The following is a 13484-nucleotide window of genomic DNA, read 5'->3' as shown; positions in this document are numbered from 1 at the left end:
CTAGTGTTGCTCTCCTTGCAACAGAGCAAAATATGAAGAGAACTGAAAACGATAATCAGTCATGAAGCCAAAGGGGATTTGTTTTCACTGGTGAAGGGGGTGAAGAACTAGAGAGCACAGAATATAAATGACCGGCAAAAGAACCAAAAGTGACAGGAAATCATATTTTTAAATCTGCAATGCACTGCTGGTGGAATTTGCAGGTATATTAAATTGTAGCATTCAAGCAGGAGTGGATGAGTTCTTAAAGGATGTTCAGGTTTATGAGATGAGGTTGGGAGAGTTCCTCCTTTTGGCTTCTATATTCTCTTTTGTATCCTATGCAGCCTGCTGTCCCAGACTGACATGGAGTCTACGTGGAAAAAATGGCTGCCTTATATACAACAGTACAGCACAGGACACACCCTTCAGCCCACAATGTTGTGCTGAACCAGTTAAATTAGTAAATAAATTACCAACTAAACTACACACACAAAATGCTGGTGGAACACAGCAGGCCAGGCAGCATCTATAGGGAGAAGCACTGTCGATGTTTCAGGCCGAGACCCTTCATCCTGACGTCCGAAACGTTGACTGTGCTTCTCCCTATAGATGCTGCCTGGCCTGCTGTGTTCCACCAGCATTTTGTGTGTGTTGTTTGAATTTCCAGCATCTGCAGATTTTCTCTTGTTTACCAACTAAACTGATCACCTCTGCCTGCACAATCAGAATCAGGTTTAATAACATCACTGGTATATGTCGTAAAATGTGTTAATTTTGGGGCAGCAGTACAATGCAGTGTACGTAATAATAGAGAAAAAAACCTGTGAATTACAGTTTGTGTGTGTATATTCATTAAATTAAATAAATAGTGCAAAAAATAGAAATAAAAATGTAGTGAGGTTCAATATCCATTCTGAAATTGGATGGCAGAGAGGAAGAAGCTGTTCCTGAATTCGTTGAATGTATGCCTTCAGGTTCCTGTACCTCTTTCCTGATGGTAGCAATGAGAAGAGGGCATGCCCTGTGTGATGGGGGTCCTTAATGATGAACGCCGCCTTTTTGAAACACCCCTCCTTGAAGATGTCTTGGATACTATGAAGGCTCGTACCCTTGATGGAACTGACTCATTTTACAACTCTCTGTAGCCTACTTCGATCCTATGCAGTCCACCCCCGCCGCCCCCAATACCAAATGGTAATGCTGCCAGTTAGAATGCTCTCCACAGTACACCTATAGAAACTTGTGGGTGTTTTTGGTGACATACCAAATCTCCTCAAACTCGTAATGAAATGTAGCCACTGTCTTGCCCTCTTTAAAGCTGAATTGATATGCTGGGTGCAGGTTAGGTCCTCAGAGATGTTGACACCCAGGAGCTTGAAGTTGTTCACTCTCTCCACTTCTGATCCCTCTGTGAGGACTGGTGTGTATTCACTCATTTTGCCCTTTCTAAAGTCCACGATCAGTTCTTTGGCTCAGTTCCACATGCCTACACTATCTGAGCTTCTTACAATCTTATAAACCTCTATCAGATCTCCCCTCAGCCTCTGCCACTCCAGAGAAGACAACCCAAGTTTGTCCAATCACTCATGATAGTACACACCCTCTAATCCAGGCAGCAACCTAGTAAACCCCTTCTGCACCCTCTCCAAAGCCATGACATCCTACCTATAATGAGATGACCAGGACTGTATGCAACACTCTAAATCTGGCCTAACTAGAGTTTTATAAATCAACAACATAACTTACTGACTTTTGAATTCAGTGCCTCGACTTATAAAGGTAAGCATGCCATATGTCTGCTTAACCACCCTGTGTAGCCACTTTCAGAGAGCTGTGAACTTGGATTCCAAGATCCCTCTGCTCATCAACACTGTCTGTACTGTCTCTTTACCAAGGTGCAACACTTCATATTTGGCCTGTTAAACTCCATCTGCCATTTCTCCACCCATATCTGCAACTGATCTATATCCCGCTGTATTCTTTGCCAGTTTTCCACACTACCATTGTTCACCTCACCCTCAAACTTACTAACTCACCCGTCTACATTTTCATCGAGGTCACTTACATAAATCACAAACAGCAGAGGTGCCTGTGCAGAAAACCACTTCAGCTAGAGTACCGGTAAGTCCCTTCAACCACTACCCTCTGTCTTCTATGGGCACCCCAGTTCTGAATCTAAATGGACAAGCATCTTAATCCTCTGCATGTGCCTCCCATGAAGGACCTTGTTAAAAGCCTTACTAAAATCCACAGTTGTACCTTCATCAAGCACCCTTGTCACCTCATCAAAAAACTCAGGTTAGTAAGACATGATTTGCCTCCACGCAAAGCCATGCTGGCTCTTAATAATTAGGCCATGGTTTTCCAAATGCTCATAAATCCTATCCCTAAGGATTCTCTCCAGTAACTTCTCTGCCACTGACGTGAAACTCACCAGCCTATAGCTTCCAACATTATCTCTGATTTCCTTTTTGAATAATGGAACAACGTTAACTACTCGCCAGTCCTTTGGGGTCTTGCCTGTGACTAGAAGGAACACAAAGATAATGGTCTCTTCTTTAGCCTCTCTCAATAATCTGGGGTATATCCCATCAGGCTCTAGTGATTTATACACCTGAAATATGTATACTTAATTATATAGATTCAAGTGATTGAATGTGCAGTTAAAAAATATTGTGCTAGTAAAGGTGATGTTGAAACTTATAGATTATTCTGAAGATCCATCTGATTTAATGATATCCAGCAGGGAAGGAAAATTGTTGAACTTGCCTGTTCTGTTCTGTAAATGACTCCAAAACCTCATGTGGTTGACTCTTAATTCCCTGATGGAGTTAGGAAGTGGCAGGAGACACTGGCACTGTAAATGACATTAACAACTTATAAGTGAAAAGAATATGTGTATTTGTTCATTATAACGTTGGTAGGAGTGCCCTTCTGCTGTTAAAGTCCCATCATCATACCAATCTCAATGAAATATGATTAAAATCAAATGTAATGCCATGAATGGTGCAGATTCAATGAGCAAATGGCCGATTGTCATGCTGTAGTGATTCTAAGATATGGAAATGAGAAAAAATAAATCAAATAGCTTGTATCACATTCACGTACAAATAAGAATTTTAAGTTTATGCTGCTGCTCCTTTTTCAAGCCTGTAGGGTTTCCGATGAGAACCGGTTTCCTGTATGTCTTGATTCATGCATTTTTATTATTTTACCTCTGGGTATTTGTTCTTGTTGGGCAGTTCTTCATGATTAAGAATGACCTACTGTGTTCTAGTCCAGTTTAGTAAATTCTGAAGTAGCTGATGGGGGCTGTGTGGGATTTACACATTCTTCTACAGATGGAACAGGGGGTGTTTGATGGGACGCGGTAGGCGTAACTGTACTTTATGAAGTGATGTGCTCCTCCAATGGATCATGCAGGGCTTCTGTGAGCTCCTGATGGATGGATTCAAGGTTCTCAATCCCATCTTGAAGGTACCTTCTCCATTTAGAGTAGTCTTCACCAGAGACTTCAAGAGTGCTTCATGTGAGAAATATATCCTTATTCAAGGGTTGTGGAAGAGTAGCCAAGAAAGGGCTGAAGATGATATTTGCATTCCTTATTGATTTCTCGGCTTTTACTTATGTGTCATGATCCTCAGCTCTGACTGGTGAATCATGGGAAAGGTATAGAATTGGTTATTTGCATAGCTGGCAAATTTGTCAGTGTGGGTGGAATTTTTATTCCTTTTCATTAGAGCTGTTCTGCCTAGGCTGGAGTGATTGTCCTCATTAAATGTGCTCCTTAGAGATCCTGCTGAATGAATTACCTCAAGTTTGCTTTTGCTAGGCTCTGCAGAAGAATATTTAGTTTAGTTTCTTTCAGAAGGAATAGTTGGACTCATTGGACAATGGTTCTCGACTGGACAGTAATTAAATTTTGGCTTACTAACTCTAATTACTCTGAGGTTGGAGCCAAAACACTGGAAAGATGTATGATAAAATTAGTTTAAATCTAGCTGTCTCTGAACACCACAATGCTATTGTGCTCCTGGTTTTGACAGAATGTTTTTTGTTCTTATGTTATGAACTTGCCTTTTGTTTCCTGATTTGCTTGTGAGTAAATATTTCAAAAAGAGTTAACATTTCTAGTTATTGCATGTGGAATGAAAATACATTGGTAACTTGGATCAATGTTGACTCTTAGGCCTCTGAGTCAAGACCATGTAGGCTCACACCAGATTCTTTGGCATAAAACCTAGGCTGAGAAAAAGTTGGACAGGGTAGAAGGTGCTGTGGAGCCATTCAAAGAGCTGTGGAGTTCTTAGGTGCACTAGGAACTGGGTGGCATTTAGTCTTCATTACTCTACTTTCCTTGCAATTAGAGCTAATCAACCTTTCATGTTTCTAATTCCTTGCTGTACCTTAACATCAGTTTATTTTAATTCATATGCAAGAGAACACTTGTCCCTCTGAACAGTAGTCCTTGTTTCTCACCACTAAAAGCAAATCTATTTTACTTTGTTACCAGACTAACTTCACATTTTTGTAAATTATTTTCTATCTGCCACCTTTTTTGCTTGTTCATTTAATCGGTCTCTCTTCCTTTACTGACTTTCTCATGGCCCATTTTCCAACTTGTTCGTCCTTTGGAGTCGAAGACAACCACGACTTCTGTCAGGTGGAGGGTTTGTGACTGTGGGTCCGGAGGTGACGGGTGACTTTCCAACTTAGCTTTACATTGGCAGCAAATTCAGTGTATTATACTGGAACCTTTGCTAGTTCCATAATCATTTTAGGTTATTTATTAATCTATTATCCTTGTTTCCATAAGACATAGGAAGTAAATTAGGCCACTCAGTCCATCAAATCTGCTCTGCCATTCCATCATGGTTGATTTATTATCCCCCTCAACCCAATTCTCCTGCCTCCTTCCCATGACCTGACTAACCAAGAACTTATCAACTTCCACCTTGAGTATGTTCAATGACTTGGCTTCCACAGCCATCCATGACAAGGAATCCACAGATCCACCACCGTCTGGCTAAAGAAATTCCTTCTCACCTCTGTTCTGAATAGACACCCCTCTATTGTCAGGCGTACTATCTCACGCATCCAAGTACCCCAAAACATCATCCTTAATTATGGACTCCCACATCTTCCCAACCACTGAAGTCAGGCTAACAGGCCTACAATTTCCTTTCTTCTGCCTCCTTCCCTTCTTAAAGAGTGGATGGCATTGCAATTTTCCAGTCCTCCAGAACCATTCCAGAATCTAGTGATTCTTGAAAGAATCCATTGCCTCCACAATCTCTTCAGCTACCTCTTTCAGAACCCTGGGGTGCAGTCCATTTCATTCTCCATAGATGGATTTCTTTTACTATGAAACTTCTAGGAAGAATATATTCCTTAATAATAAAATATTTAAATGTTTGCCATGTTCATCTACCGTTGATCCTTCCTAATCTATTTTAGCCAATGTTCTTTAAAAAATTAGCTTTGTTTAAATTTTAGACTCCATAAGAAATTCCTAAACACAAGAGTTTCTTCAGATGCTGGAAATCCAGAGGAGCAAATAAAAAATGCTGGAGGAACTCAACAGGTCAAGCAGCAACTATAGAAAGGAATGAATAGTTGCATTTCAAGCTGAGATCCTTCATCAAAACTATCTCAGAGCTTGAAGAAATCCACGCACAGTACAACCAAGCTAGAGACAGTTGCAAAAAGCAAGATGTGGGCTTGAATGTTATTTTTAATCTGACCAAATTTGAGGGAAGAGAAAAGTGGGAATCCTATCTAAGAGCAAATCAGATCAGAAATTCCTCTAGACAGCCATTTCTGGAAGAAAAGTATCAGGGAATTAAGCACTGAAAAAGGCAAACAACAAGCTGCAGACAAATGCTTGAACCTAAAAGAAAAATGTGCCAAAAATATCAGACAGATCAAGCAGCTTCTCTATAGAGACAAAAAAAGTTAGAATTTCCTTCTGTAATCAGTTTTAACAAGTACAAACAGTGAGAACATGAGGGAAATGTAGGCAAACGTGGGCAAAGTACTGGAGAGTTTAACATCGGTAGCTGAGCGAAGGGCGCTGAGTAGGCTACAGTCAATTATGGAAAACCCTGAACATCCTCTACATAGCACCATCCAGAGACAGAGAAGCAGTTTCAGCGACAGGTTACTATCGATGCAATGCTCCTCAGACAGGATGAAGAGGTCAATACTCCCCAATGCCATTAGGCTTTACAATTCAACTGCCAGGACTTAAGAACTTTTTTTTAAAGCTATTATTAATGCTTTTTGAGTTAGTGATTTAGATGCATTTCATATTATTACTGAGTTAAGTATTGTATGTAATTAGCTTTTGCTACAACAAGTGTATGGGACATTGGAAAAAATGTTGAATTTCCCCATGGGGATGAATAAAGTATCTATCTATCTATCTATCTATCTAAAAGAAAATAAAGGAGAGGAACATGAGACTGAGTAACAAAAACAACGATAAAAAGGCATTGGGACAAAGCAAACAAAAAATCCTAGACTAGCAGCTGTGTAGCAATTATCTTATGTGACTGGTCGCCACACTCCTTATTAGAAAAATTGAATTACATAATACTACACTAGGTGCTAGAAGGCCATCAGAAGCTCTAGATATCAGAAGGAGGCAGTGAATAGAAAACACACTTCTGGAGGTAAGTTTTGTTTATTTTAAAAAAACAAGATATATAAAATATTTACATGAGTAAGAATTCTAACATTCTCTTAGGTCCAAATATAGATATCAAACAAAAAACAAATTCCTTTTTTAGATAGAACCAGTGAGATTCATTAGAATAATCTTTGTTACTTCAATTTCTCTAACTAATTAGATCTAGTGTTATTCCCTATTTAAAGGTCTACAGACTAACCTTTTTGTTTATTCCTGATTAGAAAACTAATTGAATTCCTATTCGTAAGTATTATGGTTAACTTCAGTTTCAGTTCAAGTCCAAGTCAGTAAGTCTTCAAATTCAAATTCAAATATTATATATACACAGCTTAACTCTTTTCACAATTCTCCAACATCACAACTTTTAAACAAAATAAATCTTGTTCAGTAACTTATCAAAGTCTTTGCAAAAATAATCAGTTCTTGGAGAAAATCAAATTCAGGTCCTTCAAATGAAAATAAACTTATACATCCAACCATATTAACTCCTCTACATCATGAAACATTTTGTTCCCATGCTGGTTCTTCATCTTGGGTGGTTCACTTTCTTGTTTTTTATGGATAAAATAGTTGATCATCCACAAAAGTCAATTCATAAACTTGTACAAATAAAAACTAGACCAAATCCCTTGGTATGAATCAACAAATTCCCAGTTACATGATACAGATCTTGGACACTCGTCTCTGCCGATATTGTCTCATTATAGCTGTTGCTTGTTATAGCTGTAGCTTCAATAGATCTTTTATCACTATCACCTCTCCTCCAGGGGTTTCACCCTGAGCTTTTCAGGTAAGTAGGGTAGAGATACTCACTACAAATTCCACTTTTAATAGTTTATATCTTTAGTTTCTAACAGTTTACTGCGTGTCTCTCGCTTTCCCACACTGCGTCAGCCACACCTCGTTCTTGCATAGCTTTTTTTTCTCCCCAAGTTTTTTAAGTTTGGCAAGTTTAGTTTTCATCCCTCCACAGGCGGAGCTTTCCAACATTACATCTTTGGGTTTAATTAACCTGGGTTAGACCAGCCAGGAAATATCTTTCATTATTTTAGCAAGGACTAAGGTAGCAGCTAACTTTTTTGTAAATACCCAATAGATTGCAAGGTTCTCAGAATAATGTTGTTGGGTTTCCCTTAGTAAAGATGCACTGTATTTCAGCTTCAGTACATGCTATTCTATAGATCTATTGTCAGATCCCTCAGCTGTCAGTACTTGACTTCATATCAGTGATCTTTTGTTCAGCCCTTATTGGGACAAGTACACACAACATACAAGCCACACTGCTTCATTAGGTGGAGAATGCTGCAGTGATGAGAGAAGGGAGGCTGAGAGCTCCCAGACTTTCTGGGAACTTGGATAGGTTAGCTGGGAAGAATTTCTGTAGGAAATTACCTATCTACAATCAAGTACTCCTAGCAGGAGTTTACTAGTGAGATCGCAAGATCTCATTAAGCAGTAATATACATGAGGAGGGTCTATAAATATCTTACTCAGTTCTTTATTCATTGTCTCATTAGCTGCTGTTCTCCATCTAGCTGAATCTCTGCCCAGCAGTAATAATTAAACAGTAATAGGCCTTTGCCCACCAAGATAATACAATCAGGTTTGGCCGGTGCTGCAAAACCAATAAATAAAATACAGCACAAAGTCATATAGTCATATAAAGACAAACGAGAAAATCTGCAGATGCTAGAAATCTGAGCAATACACACAAAATGCAGGCCAGGCAGAATCTGTGGAAAAAAGTGCAGTCGATGTTTCGAGCTGTCCTGCCGAAGGGTCTTGGCCTGAAACATCGACTGTACTTTTTTCCATGGGTGCTGCCTGGCCTGCTGAGTTCCTCCAGCATTTTGTGTGTGTTGCTAGTCATATAATGGGACATGTGTATTCTACAGTGATGAATGCATTTTAGAGGGACAGACTTTTTCCCACAGCAAGTAACATTGTCCAAAGCAGAATATTGGCGTGGATATGGAGCCTAAAATGTGATAATGGCTACATAATTATTGCCGTGACAGCGTAGAGGTCAGCGTGATGCTGTTACAGTCCAGGGTGTTGGACTTTGGAGTTCAGTCCCGGCATCCTCTGTAAGGGGTTTGTGCATCCTCCCTGTGGAATGTGTGGGTTTTCTCCAGGTGCTCTGGCTTCCTCCCACAATCCAAAGACGTGCTGGTTAGTAAGTTAATTGGTCATTGTAAAATTGTCCCGTGATCAATTTAGGGTTAAATTGGGGGTTGCTGGGCCTGAAGGCTTATTCCGTGTTGTATCTCTAAATAAAAATATTCTTTTGCTGGAAATTGACTGAGGATAATAGGTTTGAAATGAAGGATAAAAATCTTCATCATAAAGCCATGGGATCTTTATAACCTATCTACAGGATCTTGGTTTAAAATCTCATTCATAGAAATGCACCTGTAATATATGATGTATTCTCTGCACTCTGCTAGAGTCTAGTTATCTGTATTTTTTTTTACTTTTTTTACCACATTGGTCAGACCTTGAATCCATGCCTTTTGATGAGAATGTGCTAATATGAATCAAGTCCCATTTATTATCAGAGACCCTATAGAGGTCTACAGTATTAGTGACTGTAGTTATTAGGAACTTCCATTCATAATATGGGTTGGAAGTTATCTCAAGCCATTTATCTTAACTATTCCTTTCATCTATTGATCCAGATGTACAGTAAGAACTATTAAACTTCTTTCTCCTAACTGTGCAGACTAAGGTTTCTTCACTTGGGATGCTTTGTAACTTGTTTGTAAATTGCAGGCTATGGATCACAGATCCCTTCAGAAAAATGTAGGTTGTTTTCTATCCTTTGATGGTTATGCAATTACTTTAGAAACGTTGTCAAGGCCTTGTGCTCGGTGAGCAGTGAAGATTGCTCTGTGATGCTAAATTGATGCAGTAAGGTCTAACCAACTTTCTACATTACTTTTATTTTTCAATTTAGGAATGTATATGGTGCTCAAGAAGTTTTTGTCTCATCGAGTCAGCAGCTCAAACTGATCTTGCAATCTTCTTCTTTCCTTAGGTGATTGAAGTTTATGACTTGAGTAAAGTTAAATTGAAGTACTGGTGAGTGGTTTTACTATATTGTCTCTGTATGTGTCAAGACAAGCAATTATGTCAGAGTCCCAAGTGCAGGTCAGTGGCCTGTTCAAGGAGTACTGAATATTCCAGCTGGTTTTAAGTTTCAGTGAAATATAGAGAAATGACTGACCACAGTTGCTAAATTTGGAGAAAAAAAAACAAACTATTGGAAGAACTCAGTAAATTGAGTAGCATCTATGAAGATGGTGTTTCAGGCCGTGACCCTGCAACAGAATCCACTGAGTTCCTCTGACAGTTTGTTTTTTTTTGCTGAGGAAAGTCTGGCCCTGATTTAATCTTTCATCACATAGGTCAGATTGCTGTGGTATTCCCAGAGGTTTGGGAAATTGTAGTTATCTTTGCTGAATTATTGTAGTCTTAGTGAACATTATGAACAGTTCATATTCCCACTGATTTCTTGCTTTAGAGATGAAATCCAAGAAAATAATATAATTAAGTAATGATTTTACTCTGGAAAATAAAGGTGTTAGAAGAAAAATTGCATGGAAGGAAATGGGAAGTAAGTTTTAAATTTGAAAATCTGGAAGACAAGAATGGAGTTTCAAAGCTTAATCAGCATCTGAGCTGACCTTGTATTGAAATTCTTTACCAGAATTATCACTAATACTTTACAATCATATTTCACAGTTTAGAACTTTTGTTCACAAGAAACAGGTCCCAATCTCCATATCTGTACAGTGGTACATATACACTGTTGTACAGATCTTGAACCTATGCTGTCTGGCCCATCCCATACTATTGAACTTTCAAAATTAGAAGAGTAAGTTTTTTTTAGAAAGGATACTATCAAGTAAGGTGCAGTTCTTGTTAAGAACAAGTGAGGTTTTTATTCAAAAGAAATGTAATTGGCTCAAAGTGTTGAGAGCGACCAAACTTGAGACTTAATTTGAGAGAATCATTTATTATCCTAGACACAGGTTCAATAATTGAAGACTGGGACGTTGTAATGCCCATGTTGATTGGTGTGAATGTTGTGGGGGTGTAGGCCATTCATTTTCTTATGAGTTTCACTAAGTGTTGTACTGAAGTGGCTACCAAGAATTAATGAAATCAAGAAACGATTTTTGATTCAATCTTTGTCACCTCACACATAAACACATCTGAGAAGAACTCCATGGAGTATCTGATTGAATGAGTTGCATTCCTGAAATATCACAACACTGGATTTGAAATTTTAACATTAACAAATGCTGCCCTCGCTGAAAACCATCAGCACCATAAGCAATACACTTCCTTGACAATTTTATCAACAATTGTTGCAAATTATTAAAGAATAATTCAAAAGCCAACTTCTACCTTTTTTTATACAGTATTTGCATAATGTTGTGATTTGTCAAAGTATTTGAGTATAAGGCCAGTCTTCTTCTTATCGTGTCCACAGACAGTCTATACATGGCCCAGCCAGAACTGAATGCATTTTTGCGCCTTGTTGTTGAATTCAGCAATATCTGCAACAGTACAGGGTTCCTCTAGTGATGGGCATTGCAGGGGATGTTGCATAGTTTGTGGCTCAGTTCCACATTCACAAGTTGTCGGGCTGATTGTATATCCCCATTTGCTTAGTGACACCTTTGAACGACCTGCACCAGTCCTAAGTCTGTTAAGGCATTTCCAGGTTGCCCAGTTACAATTAGTTCCTGGGGGAAGGCTTTCATCCGGTGGAATTTCCATCGTTGGGGGTTGTTTGAGACTGGCGAGCCGGTCTTTCCACAAAGCGATGCGGGCTTCAGATGGGGTGGAATGAAATGGAACAACACTGTTCATGAAGCTCTTCCTTGACTTCAGGCAGCTGGGTGTGGGTGTATGACCATGTAGAGGGTGCTTCTCATCTGATGTTTGACGGAGTCGTTCTTTCTTGCTGGCTACAGTGAAGATTGAGGAAAAAGGTCTATGGTTTTTTAAGATGGAAGCAGACCTGTCACACACATTGCATTGCTTTCTGTACTCTGTACACCATCAGTTACATTGTAGGGCTCAAAGTTAATAGGACTCTTGCCCAGCCATTTCAAATATAAGTCCTAGATATGTCACGTATAGTGTACTCCATGAAAGAACTGGAAGAAAACTGACTTCCAAAAAATATGTAGAAAATAATGAGGTATCATTAATCATTTAATGAAAGAAAACAAGTAACACAATGGCCTTAACTGGAAATCCAAGTAATTCTTTTTTCAAAATATTAATGAACAGCCATTTAATTTTAAATAGCCATGATTAACACCTGTGATATGAACACTGAGGAAACTGTTTTTGATTGGAAATCATTCAGAATCGACCAACCTTTTTGGTCATCTTGGAAGAATCAATTTAACAGGATCACCTAGCTTAGACCTTCTCATCTGTGTTCATCCTCTGAAGGCCAGGAAGAGCCTTTAATGGTTGTTGTCCAATCTCTGTCAAAGTTTTGCTGTAGGTAACATTTCTGATAAATAGGTGTGATGCCTGAGAGAAAATGACACATAGTCTTTGACCAGATGCAGTAAAGCTGATGATCTGGTGTTGTTTGCAGATCCTGATGGTCTAGTAGTTGGCTCACACTTTGGTCTGGGATGTGAGCTGGGGCTCCAGAGACTGAGCAAGATGTGCAGAGATAGTGGTGGCTCCAGAGCCCGGCAAGGACCGAACTGTGTGCCAGGAACGCAGCCGGAACAAAACAACCAGCAGTCAGTGCTGGGGTCAGGACGGCTTGTCTATTTTATGTTCCCCTTTAACTTAACGGATTCACTGAAGAATTAATTACACTACTGCGTAATATGTAATAAAAACTGAAATGGAAGTGTGTTTTTATTAACAGGAGTGCAGTAATCCAATAGTCCAGCACTTGCAAAGGCTGAAAGGTCCTGTACAGGTCCTCCCCAGGTTACAAAAGTTTTCCGCCAACTATTTGTAACCCAAACAGGTTGCAAGTCAGAAATTCAGCTGCACATTGCATTCCCACAGTGACAAATCCAAAGATGCCTGTAGCCAGCAGCCAACAAATCTACCCCATTGGTTTTCCAAGAGCTCGTTTCATTTGTAGGGGCTAATCATAAGCTGGGAAAGACCTGCCGTGGTCATTGAAGGACAAACAGTGCCCGTGTGGTAAACGGGATATGCTTGTCTGGTTGGTGCACAGATGATAGAATGTCCCAGGTACCAGTGAGAGTAGTGGGGAGAGGAGTGATGCAGATGGATTGTCCAAATCCCTCTGAGGGTACACACTTGAACTAGGTACTGATTTTCAGTAACATATGTAAAAACTTAACAAACACCAAAGTTTATTATCAACCCATTTTCTTTTTAGATTATCTTAGATTATCTGAATCAAGCAAATCCACTGTTGAGTCACTACACCTTGACATGCATCCATTCCTGGACAAGCTGCAACAATCTTCTGGCACATGTTGCATTATCTTGCTATAAGCTCCATCGTATTCTGGGTGCACTGTCTCAAACTGAACTGTCTCACCTTGACATTTTACTCAGCCCTGAACTGAGCTTTGGCCACTCCAAAGATTGCCCTTTCCCACCTGGGTAACCCAAGGACAGGAGCAGATCTCAGTGTGGTGAACTACATATACCTGTCTGGACACACCCCCCCCTGCTGACTGCTCCTGTGGCTCCTCCCACAGACCCCGGTATAAAGGTGATTGGAGGCACTGCTTCTCCCTCAGTCTCCAGGATGTTGTGTGGTGGGCTCTTGCTGCTGACGGTG

The 13484-nt window shown here is 39.7% G+C and overlaps 1 protein-coding gene across 2 annotated transcripts in view; it reads left to right on the top strand.

Annotated features, from left to right (window-relative positions):
* phaf1 (phagosome assembly factor 1) overlaps window positions 1-13484 on the top strand; it is a 120530-nt gene that overhangs the window by 56577 nt on the left and 50469 nt on the right. For both annotated transcript variants that reach the window (XM_073069765.1, XM_073069764.1), the window contains exon 4: window positions 9711-9754. In XM_073069765.1, coding sequence (XP_072925866.1) covers window positions 9711-9754 — 44 coding nt within the window. The remainder of the gene's footprint in view (window positions 1-9710; window positions 9755-13484) is intronic.

This window comes from Hemitrygon akajei, chromosome 17 (genome assembly GCF_048418815.1).
Source record: "Hemitrygon akajei chromosome 17, sHemAka1.3, whole genome shotgun sequence".
NCBI lineage: Eukaryota > Metazoa > Chordata > Chondrichthyes > Myliobatiformes > Dasyatidae > Hemitrygon > Hemitrygon akajei.
The sequence above is the reverse complement of the archived record's forward strand: the minus strand, read 5'-3'. Positions and strand labels throughout refer to the sequence as shown.